This window comes from Marmota monax, unplaced genomic scaffold (genome assembly GCF_021218885.2).
Source record: "Marmota monax isolate L192 unplaced genomic scaffold, Marmota_monax_Labrador192_F-V1.1 WCK01_AAM20220418_F8-fsc00125, whole genome shotgun sequence".
Taxonomy (NCBI): Eukaryota; Metazoa; Chordata; class Mammalia; order Rodentia; family Sciuridae; genus Marmota; species Marmota monax.
The window spans coordinates 10,296,829-10,317,818 of record NW_026695235.1 but is presented as its reverse complement, the minus strand read 5'-3'; the positions used below and the strand labels follow the sequence as shown (position 1 = coordinate 10,317,818).

The 20,990-nt window shown below is 53.9% G+C and overlaps 1 protein-coding gene across 3 annotated transcripts in view; it reads left to right on the top strand.

The window, feature by feature from the left end:
• Positions 1-12,817: 12,817 nt before the first annotated feature.
• Positions 12,818-20,990, top strand: part of Tmprss2 (transmembrane serine protease 2) — a 46,362-nt gene continuing 38,189 nt past the window's right edge. The window contains exon 1 of one of the 3 annotated variants that reach the window (XM_046439134.2): positions 12,818-12,977. Coding sequence is in view for 1 of the 3 variants with exons in the window: in XM_046439133.2 (XP_046295089.1) it covers positions 19,148-19,196 (49 nt within the window). In the remaining 2 variants the exon portion in view is untranslated. Of the gene's footprint in view, positions 12,978-19,066; positions 19,197-19,400; positions 19,424-20,990 lie in introns of those variants that run through there. The other 2 variants (XM_046439133.2, XM_046439135.2) reach the window with 2 other exon arrangements.

The window sequence follows — 20,990 nt, the reverse complement described above, 5'->3', positions numbered from 1 at the left end:
AGCCCTAGGCTATAATTGTGGAATTGCTGTTTTAATTGTTGAATTCTCCATTCCTTGGGAAATATTTTTTGTGTTTCCTTAGCTCCTTAGAGTTTGCAAGTTTCTCCCTTGTTGGCTGATTTAATCCTCCACAACCTAAATGTATGTAATTTGGCTTATTTTATGATGAAGTAACTCTGGGGCAGAACCACACTGTTTTATTTTCCTTACTAGTTTCATTGAGTAATTTATCACTGTATATTTACATAAGACGGGTCAATTTTTGTCAGACACAGTTTCCCCAGGTATCTGGACTCCAGGGTTAAACTTGGCTGGTCAGCGGCAGGACCATGAAGCCCTGCAGTGCTGGAGGTGAGGTGGAATCCTGCGGGGTGCCTGAGTCGGGGAGGGGGCAGGCTTTGAGGGCTCAGGGTGTGTGGGCAGGGCGTGGATCACATCAGGACAGCCCAGGTGGCGGAACAGAGTGAGGAGTCTAGGAACCTCAGGGAGCACACTGAGGAGTTGGTGGCTGTCTTGGTCCTTTTCTTGTTGCTGAAACACAATGCCTGAGATTGAGTATTTTACGCACAGCAGAGGGTCCTGTGCCTGTCTGTTTGGGAGGCTTCTGAGCACAGAGCAAGGCTCATTGGGACCTGGTGGAGGGCATCACATGGAGACAGAGCAGGCGTGCACCTGGGCCTCTTCCTCTTCCTGCAGAGCCACTGATACTGACCTCCTCTAATCCCATTCACCTCCCACAGGCCCCACCCCCACTATTAGCATAGCAACGGGGGATTAAGTCTCCAACACGCCAACTTTTGGGGACACATTTAACCACAGAAGAGGGTCTTTCTGGAGTCCTGTGTAAGAAATGCTCAAGACCATCCGAGCTGAGTCTCCTGGAAGGTGCGACAGGTCACTGTAGTGAGGACAGTGCGAGGACATCCAGCGTCCCTAATGCAGGCAGCCAGCCCCTGTGGGCGTGGGTGGTTTCTGGTCTCAGTCTTTGAAGGACAGATTTGCTCAAGCAGCCATGGTTTTTAAAAACCAGTGAGAAAAACAAATGACTTTTTACTCATACACACATATTTGCTGGTACGCATGTACAGCGCACACACACACATACACACATGCATGTCCATATGTGTGTACTTGCTCAAATCATGCTCGGTGTGAAGTGTTCCCCTCAGGGTACCTGTGGCCTCCCCAACAGGACAGCTGGCTTCTCTCCTGGACACTGCCATGATAACTCAGTGCAGGGGACAGGTGATGGTCCTGTGCCTGAGAGGCACTGTTAAGCTGGAGTTCAGGACACTGAGCCGATGGGGCAGGTATAAGAAGGGTACCCCTGGAAGACAAGTCCGGGAGACAAGTCACCATGACAAGCACCTCCCACACAGTCATCACCATGACATCTCCTGCTGCCGCAGTCTGGCTGGGCACAAATAATCAGGAGATCACGAGCCACTTGTAGGTTCAAACAGGAACTACTTTATTGCCCGAACCCAACGGGAACTCAACCGGAACTCCACGGAAACTCCGCGAGAACTCAAAGGGAACTCAATGGGAATTTTGCGAGAACTCAAAAGTAGCGGGCACCCGAGGTAGCAGGAGCCGCCTAATTGCCAGACAGCAGAGGTTTATATACACAACTGAATACACAGCTCGTTTCAATTTAGCATCATCCAGTTACAGCAATCAGTCATTATCTTAATAATTATACACAGCTTAACTTAATTATCATCATATTAATGGCTCGCTGGCGTCACTTCTCAACCACTCCTTCTGGCAAAATGCCAGGCACCATCTTGACTTGGTTGTGGCTCTCAACATCCTGCCACAGATTGGGTATTTTAAAATGACCAGAGGGGGTAAATGGACAGTATTCTAATTAGGTAAAGTCACCAGTGGGGGGAATGGACAATATTCTAACCAGATGTCATAAGGTAACCGATGGGGTGAGGTCTTCAGTCGGGCCGTGTGGGACCCTGCCTTCCAGACCTGGCCTGGGGCCTCTCTGCTCCCCCTTCCCAAGCGGCTCCCCCTCGGCCTGCGGAAGCCTGTACTTTGCCTGTTACTCCTGTGTGTCTTGCTCAGTTCTGTGTTGGGGACACCAAGGACTTGGACCTCAACTGGCCACCTGACGATACCAGGGAGGGAGGGGTGCTGTGCCCCCCCCCCGCCCGCCCCCCAGTCGCCCTGGAGCCACTCCACGCCCAGGACTTCACCTTGGTGCCCACTGGCTGGAGCCTGTTTCTGGGGGAGAGATTGGGGTGCCATCCTTTACCAGGGAAACAGAAGCCCCTGCGGTTTCCAAACAGACTTCCCGACCTGGCGAGGGGTGGGGTGGCGAGTGCTCAGCGGAGCAGCAGCGGCTGCTGTCCTGTCCGGCAGGGACCAGAGCTGGGACCAGCTGGAGCCCGTGTCCCAGCGGCCCTGCACACAGCGCTGCAGGCGGCCATAGCCTTCTTTCTGAAAAAGTAATTTGCATGTATTTTTAAACAGAAAAAGTAGACTGTGGGTAAGCTGCCCTGCCCCAGGCCTTTCTCAGGCCCCTGCACCAGTGAGGTGCAGAAAAAAATTAAAGCATGCTTTATGACGAGAAAAAACTCTGAAAAAAACCTTTAAATTTTAGGTCTGTAAGAACCTATTATGCACAGAATAGTATTCATTACTTTTCTCCTCTTCAAAGAAAGCAATCATCCAGATCACCAACTCTCCTCCCTGTCTGTAGGGCGGGCAGGAAAGTGAAGGCCCAGGCCTGGCCAGGAGCCTAACTGTTCTCGTCATCCTAGGTAACTGCATTCTGAGATGGGTAATAAAACCCACTCTACTTATTTAGCTGCATTTTTTTTTTAATGCAAAAACACAAGAGTGTTGGAAGGTCATTTGTTATGCAATAGGTCCCGGCCCCCACACTCCAGCCCCAGGACCCTGGCCCTCCTGCTGCCTGCCCAGTCCCTGCCTGGGGGAGGGACAGTGAAGAAGCCAGAAGGCAAACATCCTGGCCACCTTCAGTCCCCTCTTGAGCCCTTCAAGTATGGCCCTGCACTGAACTTTGCAGGTGAGCCTTCCGTGTCTCCAAGGTCCTTGTCCCCCAGCACGACTGTCACCCCTGTGAAAGCACACATCCTTCACGTCAATTCTTGCACATCCTCTGCAAGATAGACCTCCGCAGAGGTGGACAGAGGAGGCTGGCAGACCTCAGGTGCCTGCCCACTTGGGCCCCACCCAGGGGTTCCTCTGTGCTTTGTGGGAGCCGCCCTGCCCAGGCCTTTCTCAGGCACCTGCACCAGTGGGGTCCAGGCGCCTGTCCTGGGGAGGTAGGAGCAGGGCTCCAGCCCCTGCAGCCCTCAGTGCCCTCCTTCTAGAGCCTTTCCCTTCAGGAGCTCCCAAAGGAGAAGATGATAACAAGACCCTCTGCATGTCCAACTGCATCAGGTCCTGAGCCCGCTCCTCGACCATCCAGAACTCCCATGTAGAGCCCAGTTTCAGCTAAAGCCCTGCTGAGTCACTCTAGCGGGACTCCCAAGAACCCAGTGGGTTTCTTATCTTCCACGATCCTCAGGGGCATCTGGTCGCCCTGGGCTGCCTTCAGCAAGAACCTGTCTGGTCAGTTTAGCCAGCACCCCCCTCCCCGCAGTGTCTCCTCTGAGTGACTTTCCACCCCCTGAGCCCACCTGCTTCATTGAGTGTACAGCCCAGTCTCCGCACTGCTCTGCAAAGCCCCATTTCCTGGTCCCCATTCCTGCGAATATGGTCCTGTCGGATTTTCCTCGCTGTGCTTTGATAAAGGGCAGAGAATCATTTTTTTATTCTCCTTTCTTTCTTTAACAACAGGCAGCAGATGCCATGGGCCCTGCTCTTCTGGAAAGCGGGAGTAGCTGGAGCCTTGGGCAGGATCCTTACCTTACAGCCCGGACCAAGCGTCCTTAATGCCTCTCCATCCTCCACTCACACAGCCTTCCATTCCCGCAGCTGCTTTTGGAAAGCTCAAGATGAGGGGGCTTGAATATAGCGCTGGAGGCCTTGAACGAGGTCTGTGGACAAGGAGCTGTTGTCTGAACTAGCGCTGCTCCCACGGACAGCTCTTAAGTGCCCACGGATGACACTTCACCTGGAAATTGGCCATCACGCTGCCATTTCTTATCTGGAACTGTAGGCATTTGACAATGCGATGAAAAATATCTGTCTTGCATGGGGGGAAAGTGCCCCACTCAGTAAGACTTAGGAGAACACACCCCTTTAGCCACACTGAGTGGGGGCACATGATGGGGTGCAAGCCCCAATTCTCCAAGGGGGAAACATCACTTGACGGGAGTCAGGGTTTGAAGCTTAAGGCTGAGACTGGTTGGTGTCCATCCTTCAGGGGTTAACTCTGGAATGGCTCATGAGAAATACATGCAGGGACTTTGTGCCTTTGGTGCATGGATCTTGGAGGCACGGGTGCCATTTTGGCCACATGTTGCCATGATGGTGTGGGTCTGCCTCAGGGTGGTGTCTTCCTAGAACTCCTAGGTCACGTTTTAGGAGGAGGCAGGTCCTGAGATCTACTAGCAGTAGCAGTACTAGTAAAAGTGGGGTTAACGCTTTTGAGGGAGTGAGAGGAGAGTCAGGCAGAGGGAAACCTGGGGCTGTGGCGTGGGTACCACGAAGACCTCACACCCTTGTGTCGGGTTGTGCCAGATTAGAGGCATTCATGCTCTCGTCCACAAGTCGCTGGATGCAGTCCTCAGGAAAAGGCTGAGAGTGTGGGCTGGGGCGCTCTCCCCGGCCATGGTGAAGTTTGCGGGGAGGGAGTGCATGGGTGGAATGAGGAATCGGGCATGAGTACCCCCAGCAGCCAGGGGAGCCAGTGCCTCGTGGGCTGGGGGACACAGCACGGTAGCCACTACACTTGCTCTGGGTCTCATGCCCAGGAACCTCCCCGCCCCCAGATCAGGAGCAAAGAGCCCACACTTTCGAGGACACCAGGCTGTCACTGGCTTCTTCATCCCAGCCGCAGGGCACAGGGAAACGTAATCGCAGAGCCTCGTCAAGCCAGAAGGCCACCCCTCTAACAGTCGGGCTGGGGTTAAAGCGGCCTTCCAGGGAGGTTCCGACCCTAGGAACCTCGCGAAGGGTCTGATCTGACCTCTGGAACAGGACACCAGCTGGGAAGCAGAGCTGGTCTCACCTGCACCCTGAATCCCCAGGGAGGCTGCCACAGATCTGAGCAGACTCAGGGAAGCTTGTCCCCCACCTGCAACGCCACAGCCAGGCCCTGCCTGCGAGGCAGGGGAGCAGAAGTCCATGCACAGAAAGGCAAGCCCCCAACCCGACCCACCCCAGTACTGGACAGAAGTTCTCCAAGGACAGAGCTGGGGGCAGCAGGGAATCCCACAGGGTCAGGGCAGCAAGACAGGGACGACCAGGGCTGGGGATGTGGCTCAAGCCGTAGCGCGCTCGCCTGGCATGCGTGCGGCCCGGGTTCCATCCTCAGCACCACATACAAACAAAGATGTTGTGTCCGCCGAGAACTAAAATAAAAAAATAAATAAATATTAAAAAAAAAAGACAGGGACAACCACCCAGTGCTATTTCCCCTCCCCCCGTGCCCCGTGGAACGTGTTTTTACTGCCTGGAGCCTAGTTCCCTCCACCGTTGTGAACTGGGTGTGCTGGGGACAGTTGGGGTGATCACTCGGGCCCACAGCCAGCCTGGACCTCTCCTCCTGCAGTTAGAGGACGTGTGGTAGGCAGCAGAGGGCAAGGGTGCTCCTGGAGGACCGAGGAGTGGACGGGGCTCCTCTTGAGCACCTCCCCACACCCCTGCAACTGCTTCCCTCTGGGATCTGGAGCCAAAGGGGCCTGGAGGACTTGGGTCCCTGGAACAGACCAGGAATAGAGCAGTCTCACTGTCAAGGGTGCCAGGAACCCCAGCCCCTGACTCCCACTCAGTGGTGCACACACCCACCCCTGGTGTCAGGTCCCCCACACCTGCTATGTGACCTGGCCAAGTGCTGGGCCCCTCTGGACTGCAGTGACCTTGTGGTAACATGGGGAAGTCAACACACCTATCTCAGTGTGGTAATGTAAGCCTCCCTCTGACCGCCACGGAGAATGTTCAATAAAAGGTCATTGTTATTTTTACAGTGGACACTCTGAGCCTGGGAGACAAGCCTTAGAACTCGTTTCAACCACAGAAACAACAAATATTTGAAGCCCTTTTCCTTGTTTGAACAATCAGTATCTGAGTTCACCTGAAGAACCTGCTAGAAGCACCATAGTATAGAAGCCTTTGCTTTTCTGGCGGTAGTGTGTGGATTTGAGACCGTGTCCTTCCCTGGGGACATGGTCAGAGGCCCTCAGCACAGTAGAGGTGACCTCCAGAGCTGGAGTGGCCCTCAGCCTCCTCCTCCCCTTGGTCTCCTCCTCCCCTTCCAACTATGAGCATCAGGGCGTCACCACGGAGCCGGGACGCAGCATGATCTCGACCAGCATCAAGCCAAATCCTGTCTCATTACTACAGATCACAAGTGGCTCCTTGAGCCACCCAGAGATTCCTGTTTCAGAACTCAGTTTTAAAGCCAGCCAGCTTAATGATTAATCATCTGCCATTTTTCAGATTACGAAATATTCCATGCGTACCAGGGAGTATATATACTACAAAAAAAAAGTATAAACAAAGAGTGGGCACACATGTATTTATCACGCAGGGGAAGAAGCGGATGGCTCCCAGTGTCACTGTGCCTAGTGCCCCGGTGGGTACCCCTGCTCCCACTGCACCCCTCCTTGCCACCAGGCTAGCCCACAGTACTCACTGGAGGGGGAAGTCTTCCCTTTAAAAACATTTTAGGTCTTCTTCTTTCTTTTTTTTTATTCCAGTGCCGAGGATTGGACCCAGGGCGTAGTCTCAACCACCGAGCCACATCCCCGGTTCCTAGATCTTTTTCTTTATCTGAGGGATTCTGCAATTTTCTTAACTATGGGTTCCTCTTTTTTTCTGATTGGAATTCATTGTGCTTCAAAAACCTAAGAACTTGTGATCTGTATCAATTGTAGATAATCTGCAACCCATACTGCCTAAAGCATTGATTCTTCCTTACTCTATGACCACTTTGGAAGTCTAGTTAGACTTCTTCAGAACTTTCCATTTAGTCTCCACACCACTTAGGTTCTTTTTCATATTTTTTAAATAGCTTTTCTTCCTGTAGGAATTTCAGATAACTTCTTCAGGTAGGTATTCTACCTCCCAGATTCCCTCTTCCCCTATTAAAAGTTTATATTATTTTGTTTCTAGAAGGTCCCTTTAGTTTTTATCTCTTCAGTTCTCCCGGGTGATTTGAAACAATTCTTGCTTCATTTTTATTTTTAGATTCCCCCCGCCCCCCGCTTTTTTTTACACAATAAACTTTCTTATTTTCTCATCTGTGTCTAATCATGCCAATATCTGAGGTCTGATTCTACAGCTGTTGTTGTTCTTGGCTTTTTAAATTTTTGAGCTCATTTTGTTGGTGACCTGGGGACACTGTGTCTTGGGTGGATGGGCATTCATTCCCCTAGAAAGGGTTGGAGTTTGTTTCTACCAAGTGCCTGCGGCATGGCTAATCTAGGATCACAGAATCAGTTATATTTATTTTAGGACCACTTTAGATTGAATTCTTGGCTAGAAGCTTTTCTGACCATAGAAGACAGTCAGAATTTGGGTTCAAACCCTAAATTCTCACAAGAAGGCTTGCTTGTAGTCATACATGCTCAGAAGAGCAAAGATTCCTCTTTCATTGGGAGCAAAGACTAGAGACAAGTTCAAGTTACTGGCTGCCACCCTTCAGTGGGATGGGTACACACAGAGGATTCCAGAGGCCCAACATCTCACGGCTCTCACCCTGTGCTGCCACTTCACTTTCATGGATGAGGTTTCCCAAGTTTTCTTGCAAAGTCTGATGCAATGTTAAAGGTTACTAGTGACATATTAGCTCACTCAGCCTTTCTGGCTACTCTGTAGAGGGGGCGTTTTTCCAGGCTCTCTGGCCCACCATCTTGTGGAAGAGAACTGCTGCTTACTGTTCACGTGTCATACGATTGCTTTGGTTTCATGTGTCACAGCTGCTTTCCAGGTGAACAGTTCTGATTTTCCAGAGGTCCTTGTGAAGACAGTGGGAAAGCAGGCTTGACTTCAGGGTGGTTTGATTCTGTGTCTCAAGGATGCCATCAGAGACTGGGTTTCTTGTGCTGTCTCTGCTGTGTTTGTGGGTGAAAGATACATCTTCTTCTTGGTCCAGTATGCTGCTGGGACCTAGTGAGCAAGAATTAGCATGGGGAAAACGTCTACCAGTGAGACATCCAAGGGTCAGTGGTGTGGGGTGTGCTGAGATGCCCCTTCCAAGGTGAGGGATGAGTTGCTCATCTGAACCCTCTTAAGAAGGCCCTGCCATGGGTCCAGCTGCTCCTCCACTCAGGCCACGTGACTCAGCAGACCTGACAGTGCTTGAGGTGTCAGTGGGACACTGTGTGGAACCTCTGGCAGGTCCCATAGCTGAGTCACAGCGGAGGCCCTTAGGGTTAGGGACAAAGCCCAGCCATCCTTTCTACCTAGCTACTTTCTTTTTGAGAGATAATTCTTGGCCTGCTACTGGGCGTGGTGAGAACTGAATGCTTGGCCATGGGCCACCAGGTGACCTGGGCTGCCCATCATGAACCGGGTGTTATGTCGACACCAAGCCATTAGGCTGGATATGCACATTACTTGCAAGTGTGATACATGTGTGACCCGGTCCTGAAGGCACAAGTTACTTATATGAACAAGTGGCCCAAATGCCCATGGTCCCCACTCCCAATCCACTGCCTTCTCTGGCCCAGCCTGCACCTGGGCCTCGTAGTTGACAGGGGAGAAGTCTCAAGCCTGGTTTACAGATGTTCTGCATGCTATGCAGCACCTCTTGGAAGTGGACAGCAACAGCACCACAGCCCCTCTCTGGGACACCCCTAAGGACAGCGCTGATAAGAAATCCTCCCTGAGGGCCGCAGGCTGAGCAGTGCGCCTGGCTGTGCACCCCTCAGAGATGTCCAGACATGAGGTTCTATACCCACTGGCGGGCTACAGGCAGTGGTTTGGCAGGGTGGGGAGGGACTTGAATTGAAAAATTGTCGACAAACCGATTTGGGGAAGAGATATGTGACTGACCTTAAATAACCAAGTGGATTAGGATAACCCATCCTGTAGATACCAGTTAGCCTCCTCCCCAGACACCCCTGTTCCTGCCAAGGGGCTCATGAACAAAGTGGTCATGGTGGCAGGGATGGGGGTTATACATGGGCTCAGCAATATGGACTTCCACTCACCAATGGTGACTTGGTTATAGTCACCAATAAGCATCCACCTGCCAGCAGCAGAGATAGAGTCCCTGATATGGCACCATTTCCAGAGCGATCTGCCGGTTACCCAGTGGCAGGATGGTTACATTGGATGGATTCCATCGTGGAAGGGACGGCGTTTGTTCTTACTGGGACAGGCAATCTGCCTTGCCTGCACACAGTGCTTCTGCTGGAGACACCCTCTGGGGATCTGCAGAATGTCTTTCCTACAGCCATGATCTTCCATATGGCATTGCTTCTGCCCAAGGAAATCACTTCTCAGCCAAAGAAGTGCAGCCATGGAGCCTGGCTCATAGAACTCACTGGCCTTACAATGTTCCCCACCATCCTGGGCAGCCCTTGATAGGATGGTGGACGGCCTTCGAAGACCCAGTTGTGGAGGCCTCTGGCAGGTACAACCTTGCGGAGCAGGGCCAAGGTTCCCCACAAGGCTGTGTGTGCCCTGGATCAGTGTCCCCTACATAGCGCTGTTTCTCCCCTTGCTGGGATTCACAGGACCAGGAATCAAGGGGTGGAAACGGGAGTGGCATTAGTCACTATTATGTCCAATGGCCCACTAGTGAAATGTTTGCTTCCTGCTCACGTGAGTTTATTCTCTGCTGACGTAGAGGGCTTCACTCCGAGGGAGAAGTGCTTCCACCAGGAGACACAATAAGGATTCCATTAGACCAGAATTGAAGACTGCCACTGGCCGTTGTGGACTCCCCATGCCTGTGAGACAACTGGCAAAGAGAATTGCGGTAGTGGTCGGGCTGGTCGACCCTGACTACCACAGAGAGGCTACACTGCTGCTCCACTGTGGAAGTAAGGAGCAGGTGTCTGGCGCATGAGTCCCTGGGGCATTTCTTAGTTCCCCCATGCTGTGACTCAGGTCAAGGGAAAACCGTAACCACCCAACCTGGGCACGATTCTGATGTCCCAGGCCCTTCAGTGATTAAGGTGTAGGTGACCCATCCAGGTAAGCGGCGTGCTGAAGACAAAGGGATAGCAGGAGGGGCAGGGCAAGGTAGCCATAAATTCCAGCTCCCACCATGTGGCCAGTTACAGAAAGGAGGACCCAGACGATTGGTTGTCCTTAGTTTGTTCTGAATACATTTTGCGTGCGTGTATGTGTGATTTCTCAGATGCACTTTCTCATTCCCTTTTCATGTAACATAAGGTATACTGACTTCAGATCACTCTCCTGTGTATCACTGATTTCTCATCATGGTACTTAAGCTGGGGAATGTCAAGGAGAAATGGTCATGGGGCTGGGACTTCATCTCCTCTTCCGGACATTTTTTGGTTGTGTGCAGACAGTTCTGATAGTTCTGTCAGGTCTGGCGGAATTGTAGCCTTGTTATTGTCTTTATTGGGAGGTTAAGTGTGGCTTAGGGAGACCAACCTGGGTGTCAAGTTGGTCAAGTTGGGGGGTGGACTCGCAATGGCTACTTTCATAGATCAGGTTGACTGGGCCCTGGGGCCCAGACCGCTGGTTAAATGTTATTTCTGGATGTGACCGTGAGCATGCTTCTGAGGAGGTTCTCCTGGCGTTGGCACTGGGGGAAGGCAGCCCACTCTGCCCAGTGTGCGTGCATGCGTCAGCCAGTGTGCGTGCGAGGGCCTGAAGGAAGCAGAAAGGGGAGGAGGACTGAACTCACTCAGCCCCTGCTCCACGTCCTCTGTCCCTTGGGTGTGGCTCTTTGGCTCTCTGGCCTTTGAACTGCAGGCTCTTCTCTGACTCCAGGCGCAGAGGGCAGATCGTGGACTTCCTGCTCCCAAACTGTGTGAGTCAATTCTTTATATAAATCTCTTCCATGTCCCCTACAGGCTCTGCTCCTCTCTAGTACCTGCCTACTACTGCAACAGGGAAAAAGGATGGGGGTGGACAAACACCTCAAGAGGGCTGATGCCACCTGGTGTGCAAGTGGACCTTAGGAGTCCCTGCTAGAAAGGCGCAGAACACACTGTCAACACAGAAAGAAGTGAGTTGCCACCGAAGACAGCTACCGTTGGGCTCCCTGTGGGACACTGCTCCTGAGGGTCTTCCACTGGGGCCTACCTGCAAAGCAGTGAAGTCCTCAGATGGGGAGGGCAGCAGCACCTAGGGGAAAGCCCTCCTTGTAGATGCTCCCCAAAGAAGGGTGGGAGAGAAGAACTCGCTAGGAAGGTCCAGCTCCACAGGACGGGATTCAGGGAGTGCTTCCCAGGAAGGGCGGCTGGGCCCATGCAGCCAGTGGCTGGGAATGATTTAGGTTTTATTCTGCTTCCGTTTTATTTTAAATCCATAAATGTTAATTTGTGTCTTGCTCAGGGAGGAAAATTAACATTTAAATTCATAAATGTTAATTTGTATCTTAATTTGTGTATTGCTACACTCTCAGCTTCTCTGGCTGGTATATGAATTAAACTGATATGACAGATTCACAGAAAAATCATTTAAAGTTATAGGTGCAGAGATAGGCATTCACAAATCTGAGACACCCAGCTAGACCCTTGAGGCTTGTAGGCCATGTCAAACTACAGAAAGAACAAGGGTTTGCAGTCCCTGCTGTAGGGACAGCAGGACAGTCCTGGTGATAAGGACTCCAGAGCCAAGACTAAGGACTCTTGGTGACCAGAGCTGTCTGGAGCAGTTCTCTTTTTCTGCTGAACCTTTACTAATGAACAAGTCCTTTGAAGATGGACATTTCCTGTACACAAGGGCAAGTTTTCCAGAGGGGCTGTAGAGTCTACACTTCCAAGACACCGGCTCCAAACCATCAGTATGCAGGGAGGACTGCTTGGGGGTGGCATGCTCTGCTGGGTACTCTGGGCAGTGTAAGCTGAGCTCCACAACTGCAGACTTGCCAAGGAGCTTCAGAAGTGGGGGAAGGGCGGGTCTTCTGAACTGAGGCATATTCCCCAGCCGGGTTCCACCGGTGCCCACTAAAAGATGTCTGTCCCTCTGGGGAACGCTGTCCAGGAGACGTTAGGAAGAGGGGAGACTGGAGGCCAGCGGTCCTGCAAGAAAAGCCAAGGGGAACCGAGGAGGGTCCTTGGCCCCCAGCGGCGCTGCATCCCTGACCTTTGTACGTGGGCCAGGGGTCCCCTAGGGCCACCTCCTGGGCCACCCTGGCCTGGTCCACCAGCCCAGAGTCAGCACAGAGGACACACTTCTACAGGAAGTCTGGAAATTGGAGCTACCCTGCTCCAATGAGTGGAGACTGGATTCCCGAGAATCCCCCTCCTAAATTCAAACGCAGCCCTCAGACCGCGTCGCCCCGCGACCTGAGAGGACCTAGGGACTTGGGGAGAGGGCAGCGCCTCTTCTCAGCCCCCGACTGCCTGCGGGTGCCTGACCCTAGACGTACCGGAGTCCCCGCTGTTCTGGCGCGCGCCAAGGCCGAGCGCGTCCGGGGCTTCCCCTGGGGAAACTCCTCCTCCAGTCCGGGATGGCCGCTCCGGCTTGTCCCCTCCTCCTGCCCGGGTTGAACGGGGATTCGCGTTTGGGGGGTGTCGCCCTGAGCCCTGGGGACGCCGCCTCCTGAGATTAAAGCGAGATCTGGGGAAGGCCCGGGACTTGAGCGCCAGGCCGAGGAAGGCGCGAGCTCCCGGGGAGGCGGAGGTGAAGACGCGCGCGGAGGAAGGCCGAGGGGCGGGGAGCGCGGCCGAGCGCGGCAGGTAAGTGGCGCTCAAGACGCACGGGCTCTGCGGGGTCTGAGCGCTGGGTTTGGGCTTGGAAGGGGAACCTGGGCATCTGGGAACCGCCGGAGTCCCCTGCCCCAGTTCTGGGTGCGGGTGGCTGGAGGCAAGCGAGGTGTGAGCGGCAGGTGTGTCTGCGCGGGCTGAGCGCTCGGGGCTGAGGCCGGCGGAGCGCCCTTCCTGCGGGCGGCAGGACGACGACAGCGGGCCCCCGTGGGCGCACGGGTTGGAACTCCAGCCACCTCCGCTGGCGTTGCGCGGGTGGGCTGATGGCCCCGAGAGTCCCTGGCAGTTTTATCCGAGAAGAGGGTGCTCCAGGGTCCTTTGGGTGGGATCCGTCGGGCGGGGCGGGCCCCCGGATCGCTGTCCTCCTTTGGCCCCCACCTAGGAGCCCTGGCTGAGTCTTTTCCCCCTCTGGGGACCAGGGAGGGTAGACTTGTGGTGCATTTCTTTGTTTCGGGAAAATCACTGCGGCCTGGGACTGTTACCTGAACTCCTTCTGCTCCTTGGTTCCCTACCGAGGGAGAAACTGGAAACTCCGAGATGCCGGGAACGATAGGGTCGGCGCGGCGGGGCCACCGGCCAGGCTCCCGGAGGGACCCGGACGAGGCGAGAGCGAACGGCTCCCTGCCGGGAAGAGGGACTGCTCCAGGCCTGGGCCCCAGGACTACAACCTAGGGTGGCGATCAGGGCCAGGCCTCCAGGGCACCGGCAGCGGCAGGAGCCGCCCTCGGGAAAAGCCGGCTGGCCCCAGGGCGGGCACTCCCTGCCCAGCACCTGGGAGTTTCCGTCCACTGCATCCCCTCTGGCGGGACTCAGGCCGGTGGCAGGGTGGCCGAACGCACCAGCCTGACGGGGTACCCTGCCCGAGAGTGCGCTGGCCAAGTTGAAGAACTGCCCCGAGGCCAAAAGTTTGTGAGTCCACGCCCCAGAGGTCCTGGTTGCAGGTGGCTCCAGTGCCGGCTTGTGCCTGCTGCAGACAGAGGGGAGCACCTGCCCACCCCGTGTTGGGACTCAGTGCTGTGGCCTGAATCCGGTTCACAACACGTGCGGGCCTGGTCCTCAGGAATCCTGCTGTCCCCTTTAGCAGGGAAGGCTAGCATGGCAGCCCCAGGTGGGCCTGGTAGGCAAGAGTCATCCAGGGTTGGGCTTGGAGGTTGCTTCAGCCCACCATGCAAGCTGTGCCTTAGTTCTGGGGTTAAATCCAGGAGCACATCCCCCCACCCCCTGCTGTAGCCCTGAGCTCCCCATCTGCCCAAGAGCTACACAGAGAATGGAAAGTTACTCAGGCTTCCAGAGGAGCTACTAGGTGTTTGGAAAACCTAAAGTGAGGTGGGGGTTGTTGACCCATCCCAGCAGGTGGGCAGGGGCCTCCAGGAAGTGAGAATGCAGCGGCTTCCCTTGCCGGAAGGGTGGGGCTAGGAGGGGCCGGCAGAGTTTACAGGGACACCGGGACACTAACTGCTTAGTGCAGTGAGGCCAAAGAGGCTCAGGTGGGCCCTGGGAGAGGGAGTCCCCAGGAGGTCACTGAGGCTGCTCAGGACTCTCAGCCCTCACTGTGCCTCTTCAGGAGGCTCACCCTGCCTCACCCTGCCTCTTCCTCCCAGTAGCCAGAATGAAACTCAAGGGCACCTCTGGGGAAGAAAATTCAGCACCCCAGTGGAGGGGAAGGCCTCATGGGCTGGCACTCTGTCCCTACACCTGTGGGTCCACACTGCAGGCTCTGTACTTAAATAAGAGCTTGCTGGACCTCTGTTCCCAGCTCCAGCATTTGGTCCTGAGCAACTTTCCTTTAACTCACGCACCAAGTCAGCCTTTTAACAAGATTGTGCTAATGCTGGCACCAAACACAGATTCCCGGAGTTCGCTCACCCTGGGCTGCCTGGCACTGTTGGGTGCTGGGCCCTGTACACAGTTGCCCAGATCAAAAGAGTTATAACGATAGGTGTAGATGTCGGTGTGACACTCTTTGTTCCAGTCAGGCATCATCCATCTCCGGCTCTTTATGACATATTTAACTCAATTATAGGGAAACCGAGGCAGAGAGGTTAGGTAAGTTGCCCAGATCCTGTGACCCAGAAGGGGCAGAAGTGGGGCAGAGTAGGGGCTATCTGGCTCTCATTATTAACAGGTTCTGAGTTGGAGACACCGGTCTTAGAAGGGGCTTTGGCACAGGGTGTTGATTCTCTCTTCCTCTCTTAGTGCTGAGGTGTTTTTTTTTTAAATTTTTTATTTATTCTTTTTGGTTAGGCATGACAGTAGAGTGTATTTCGGCAGAGTATACACAGAGGGAGTGTAACTCCCCATTCTTGTGGTTGTACATGGTGTGTGCTACGCTGGTCGTGTAGTCTTATGTGAACATAGGGAAGTGACGTCCTATTCACTCCACCGTCTTTAGTACCTAGGTTTTAATGTCACAGAGGTGGAGGAAAGGAGAGAAGGAAACTGAGAACGAGGACCAAGGAATCCAGATACAAAAGGGGGCTGCTCTGGGGTCAGGTGTGCGTTTCCCTGACCTCACAGCCGCCTGCCTGCAGTCCTGCCCGGGCTCTGCACCACCGGGCAGCGGTGCCCTGTGGGCAGGGGGGCTGGGACTTCTCAGGGGGGTGGTGTGCAGACTGACTCCTGGGCGATGGGGTCACGAGTGACAGCACAGTGCACACGTCCTGCCAATGGTGAAGGACTCTCGATGGTGAAGCCTGGGCACCCGCGGTGCGTTTTGCCAGAGCCGCCACCATCATGTAAGAGTGCCATCCTACTCTGGGCCCAGCTTGGGGCTGGGGGCTGCCAGGAAGTGGGAACCAGGCTGTGGCTCGCTCTGTTCCCTCTGAGCCGCGGCAGGAGTCCTGGGGAGCTTTTTAATACTGTGGCTCTGCTGTAGGGCACTTGCCTAGCATGTGTGAGGTACAGGGTTTGACCCTCAGCACCACCTGAGAAAAATAGTTATTAAAAGAAGAATTGATAACTATATATAAATATAAAAAATAATAATTCTATGGTGTCATTCCTCTGTCCTGACTGCTGCGCCCCAGACCCTGGGAGTGGCACCCAGTGATCTTTATTTTTTTTCAAGCCCTTCAGAAATCCCATGGTCCAGGAAGGACTGAGGAGGCCTCAGCCTTGGGCATTGAGGAGGAAAGGAAAGGTGGCTGGTCAGCTGAGTGGCTGGTCAGGTCCCCTGACTGAGAGTTGGAAACTGGCCCTGTTGCTGGGGAGGGTGGAGGAGGACCCAGGCCTGGAGAGCTGCCTGCAGGCAGCCACCGAGCCCTGGTGGGGGCTGTCCCATCTTCTGCCCTCTCCCTGTCCACGTGTCCTTGGAGGTTCGTGGCCTGCTTTCCTGGCCCCTCCTGACTTCCCAGTACCTACCAGGGACCCTCCAACACTGGGCTGGCCCCAGGGTGAGTCTGGTGGTCTTTGAGGATTGGGGTGCAGGAGGGTCTGAGAGCTGACGTCTGGTTTGGGCCAGTCTTCAAGGTTGACCTGGGGAAGTCCTGACTCACAGCTCCCAGGTGTCGTGGGCCTGGGGTTGAAGGAGGCTGGCTTGTGAAGTCCCTTGTGCCAGCGGGCACTGTTCACAAGCAGCCCTTGGGTTCCTGGGGAGACGTGTGGTCTGTTCACACCGGAAGCCCTGTGGGATGACCCGGCGTGGAGCTGGAGGGCCGAGAGGAAGCAGAGCCGAACCTGGGGGGCTTGGCTTTCCCAGTGGCCTGTGGGCACTGGCAGGAGCAGGACCGTGACATGTGGAAGACTTCTCAGTGGTCAGCAGAGGCCTCCTGGGAAGAGGAGTGATGGTTTTCTGGGCAGGGTATAGGCACAAAGTGCACAGTGTGGACTTTGAAGAGGGCAGGTGACCCAAAGGTGTGCCCTCTGCTCTTAACTGAGGTGAGTCTGGGGAAGGGATGGGAACTCTGGGCACTGTGTCCACAGTTGAGCCCTCAGGCACCAGGGGGTGGTCAGGAGGGGCGGGGGTCAGAGGTGTAGAAAGGGGGATGAAGTGCTCCAAGGGCGCTCGGTGCTTGTGGCCTTGGACGTTCAGGTGAGGGCAGTGGAGGTGGGACTGAGGAGAGAGGCCCCTGTGGCGGAGCAGACTGTGTGGCATGTTTACAAGTGACCACTCGTCTGGCGGATGAGAGGAGCCGGGCTTTATTATTGCTTGTTTGCCTGTGAGGCCCTGTGTCAAACTTCCTCTAAGGCCATTGCTTCCCAAGAGGCCACCCTGGAAGGAAGGGTGCAGATCTGAGCTCACAGTGATGCAGCCTTGGGGTCAGCCCCAGATCTGTCATTGGACACAGGAGGTGTTTTGGAGATTGTTCTGCAGAATTCTGTCCACGGAGCTGCGTGGTGACAAGTTCAAGTCTATTGGTGGTAATACATTTATAACAGGTTGGAGCAACTCTAGCTTATTATTTGTTTACTTGTTTTTTGAGATGGGGTCTCACCATGTTGTCTAGGCTGGCCTCATACTCAAGATCCTCTTGCCTTAGCCTCCCAAGTAGCGGGATTACAGGCCCAGCATGTACCACCACGCCTGCCCAGGAGCAACTTGAGAAGGTCATCGCATCTGGCCTTGCAGCGGAAGCCCAGTCCTGTTCTAGAATATGCTAGAGACATGACCTGCTAGTCTTGGGTCCATGTTTCTAGGTTTGTGGAATTCTGTTCTTTCCCAGGTAGCCACAGTCCTTGAGCTTTACAACTGTTGGAAACTTGGTTTCCCCAAATGGAGTCAACGCTGCTATTGGGACTATCCTGACCATTGATCCTGGTAGGGCCTTGGAGGGACAGAGACTACATTAAGTCCCTTCTGCTTTAGCAGATCCTTGGTTATGGAGGATGACCCTCATGTTGTCACTGTGGCTCCTCCCACGTTGATCCAGGGATTGCTTTGCCACGTAATCCTTACCATACCTATTCAGTTATCATCCCCGTCATGCAGCTGGACTTGGGCATGTTCTTTACCTGGGCTGGTGGCCTGGACACCTCCTCTTGGAGTGGCCTGGAGACCCACCTGTCCTGTTAGCCCCACATACAGCTCTTTCGCACACAGACCCTGTGGACCCCCTGAGATCCCTGGCTTGGAGACTGGTGATGTCCAGTGCTGGCTCCCGTCTCACTCTGCTCAATGTCACCATGTTCATTTAGCCTTTGGATCTCAAAGATATTCAAACATGTTCTTTGTATGGTATAAAACTAGCTTTTTTAAAAAGAGGACCAGACCTGATATCCACTCTAAAAAGCCTGTAGCCTCCTTAGGACAATGGGGCAGTCGTAGAAGGAAACTCGATGGTGCAGGCAGCCTCTTCCCAACACCTCACTTGCCCTCCACCCGTAGAATTCCTTGTCAGCTGCTGTACACGCTCCGTCTGATGTGCTCACGCTGGTTCATGCTGACTATTACTGAAACCCACCGCTGTTGCCCAGCCTCCAGCTAGCTGGACATCCCAGAGCAGAGAGCATCTTGGGTGTGTTTTAGTGCCTCGGTTTTGATATAAGGGATTCTCTTCCATATTTGTTCATTGGCTGTGGAGTGTCCGTTGATGTGGCACCCCTCACACCTCCAGCAACTTGGGCAGTACCCAGCACACTGTGGGGACTTGTGCTGGCACAGGTGCGGGATGGCGTGAGTGAAGGTAGTGATCTTATCTGTAGGAACCACCCCTGACCCTGGGTCCAAGTCAGCACCCATGGACCTGACTGCATTGGCTTTGGGTGGTTTTCAAAATAAATCTCCAGCAAACGTGCTCCTAACTCTGCAGAGAATGGAAACTATAAGATGAACCTGTTCTCCTTTAGAAACAGCTTTGGTCTGCCATGGGGTGCAGGTCGGATCCTGCAGCACTGTCCAGGTGCGAGGTGGGGCAGAGGTGCTGCAGGTGCCTCTGCTCCCTGAAGGGACACGTAGTGGGTCGGAGCAGCAGGAGGGCAGCTGCTTGGTTGTGAGGCAGTGGATTGGCTGTCAGCGAGGAGGGGGTCGGGACCTTTGTCCTCATTTGCTCTCTTGCACTTAAAGGAGAATTTCCCAAAGTGCTCATGAGAGCTGGCTTTCCAGAAGAGAGAACAATGGTCCTTGTCTTCTAAATGACAGGAAAGACTGCTAAACAGGTCGTCTCTTGTCACCTGGGTTGTATCCTGCTCCTTTCAGAAACGAGTTCATGCGATTTGTAATCTCGTGCGGCTGTGGAAAGGGAGCCCGTTCTGAGGGTGAGCGGATGGATGCGGCCCCCTGGGTCTCTCGGGAAGCTGGGAAGCTGGCTCCCTTTCAGATCCACTTCTCTGGAGTGGGAACAGGGCTCCCCTTCCTTCTCCTCGGCAGGGGGTGGCAGGTAGCGCTCTGGTCTTCTATTCCAAAGTCCACCGTAGCCCAGCCGAGCCGGGCACACTTCACGCTGCTGGCTCCAGTGTCCTGGGTGGCGGGATCCCTGGGTGAGGTAGGATTCTCCCCTTGTTCTGTGTCCTGTGGCTTCTATGAGACCACTTGGCTCCCAGTGTTCCTCCCTTTCCCGGCTTCCTTCTCCCACTGTTAGGGATCGCTGATGAATAGCGAGTGTGGATTTGGGGCATTGACTCACCTTCCTTTCACAGGACTCCTAAACTGGGAAAGCCGCCAGCGCGATCAGATTCTCATTTCCTGAAACTTCAACCAATCCCAGAACTGGCGAGACAGCCCAGCGGGCGGGTGGGGCTGCCAGGGAGCAGAGAAACCAGAGCCAGGCGCGTGTTTGCTTAGGCAGGACTGTTTTGAAAGGAACCTTAGCAAGGGCCGAGTTCATTCTGCTTCCTGGGCAGGGGTGCAGGATTGGTCTTGGTGCCCGGAGCCTCAGGGTCCTCCACCTCGGGGACTCGGGAAGGCGTGTTGAAACGACAGCCCACCTGTTGAAAAGCCTTCCGTGCCCACGTGTGTGGTGAACGGCGATCCCGCAGCCTGCACCTTCCCAGGTTTTCTCTGCTCATACCCAGGAAGGGCTTGACTTTATCTATTTAATCGTGAAAAACATTTTGCTGCTCTTGACAAGATCTGGCCCTTCATGTAGAGTAAATAAGTGAGCTGGTGCATTTTTGCTGTGACCTGTTCGAAGTGACTCTCATATTTTCATCCATCAGAAGTCTCCGTCTTTCTTTTTTCTTGTTTGATGATCAGATGGTGATTGGCCTAGGAGATGGGAAGGCAGTGATGTCCACTGCATTTGGCTCCAGTGAATTGAAACTGGGTGGACTTTGTGACACCCACTAGCTTGGGATACTTATCAAAAGCAAATTCTAAATGCCACAAAACAGCAGTTTTTTTTTTTTTTTTTGCACTGGAGATTGAACCCAGGGGCGCTTTACCACTGGGCCACATCCCCAGTCCCTTTTTATATTTTATGTTGAGACAGGGTCTTGCTAAGTTACTAAAGTCCTTGTTGAGTTGCTGAGGTTGACTTTGAACCTGTGATCCTCCTGCCTCAGCTTCCCAAGCTGCTGGGATTACAGGCGTGTGCAACTACACCGGCTCTGTGGTTATTTTTAACAAAGACTGATGTAGCACGCTAACTGATTAGTGTGAACTTCTCAGGGACCCAACTACTGTGCCATAGGTACTGCTCTCACCTAACTTGCAGGGGAGAGAACCAAGGTATAGGACCATGAACTAGCTTGCTCCAGTTCATAGCTAGAGAGGGGCTGAGCTAGGTTTGGATGCAGAGAGTCTAGTCCCAGAGGTCATGGGCTACCTACACGAGCCACCTGCACTGTTTGCGTACCTACCCAGTGCCAGGCTCTTATTGGTGAAAACATTCAGCCTCTGATGTGGCCAGCAAAGCCCAGACCTGCTCCAGGCTCCTTACCCTCATTCAGAGCACTGTCTTTTGGAAGGATGATCCCAAAGATCGCTTCATAGAATATTCTCTGGCCATGTCTTGCCCAGCTGAAGAGTAGAGAAAAGCCCTCACTGAACAGGGTGTTAAGAGAAAGTGATTTAGTGACCTTCGTCAAATCAGGACGAGGAGGGCTTGATTC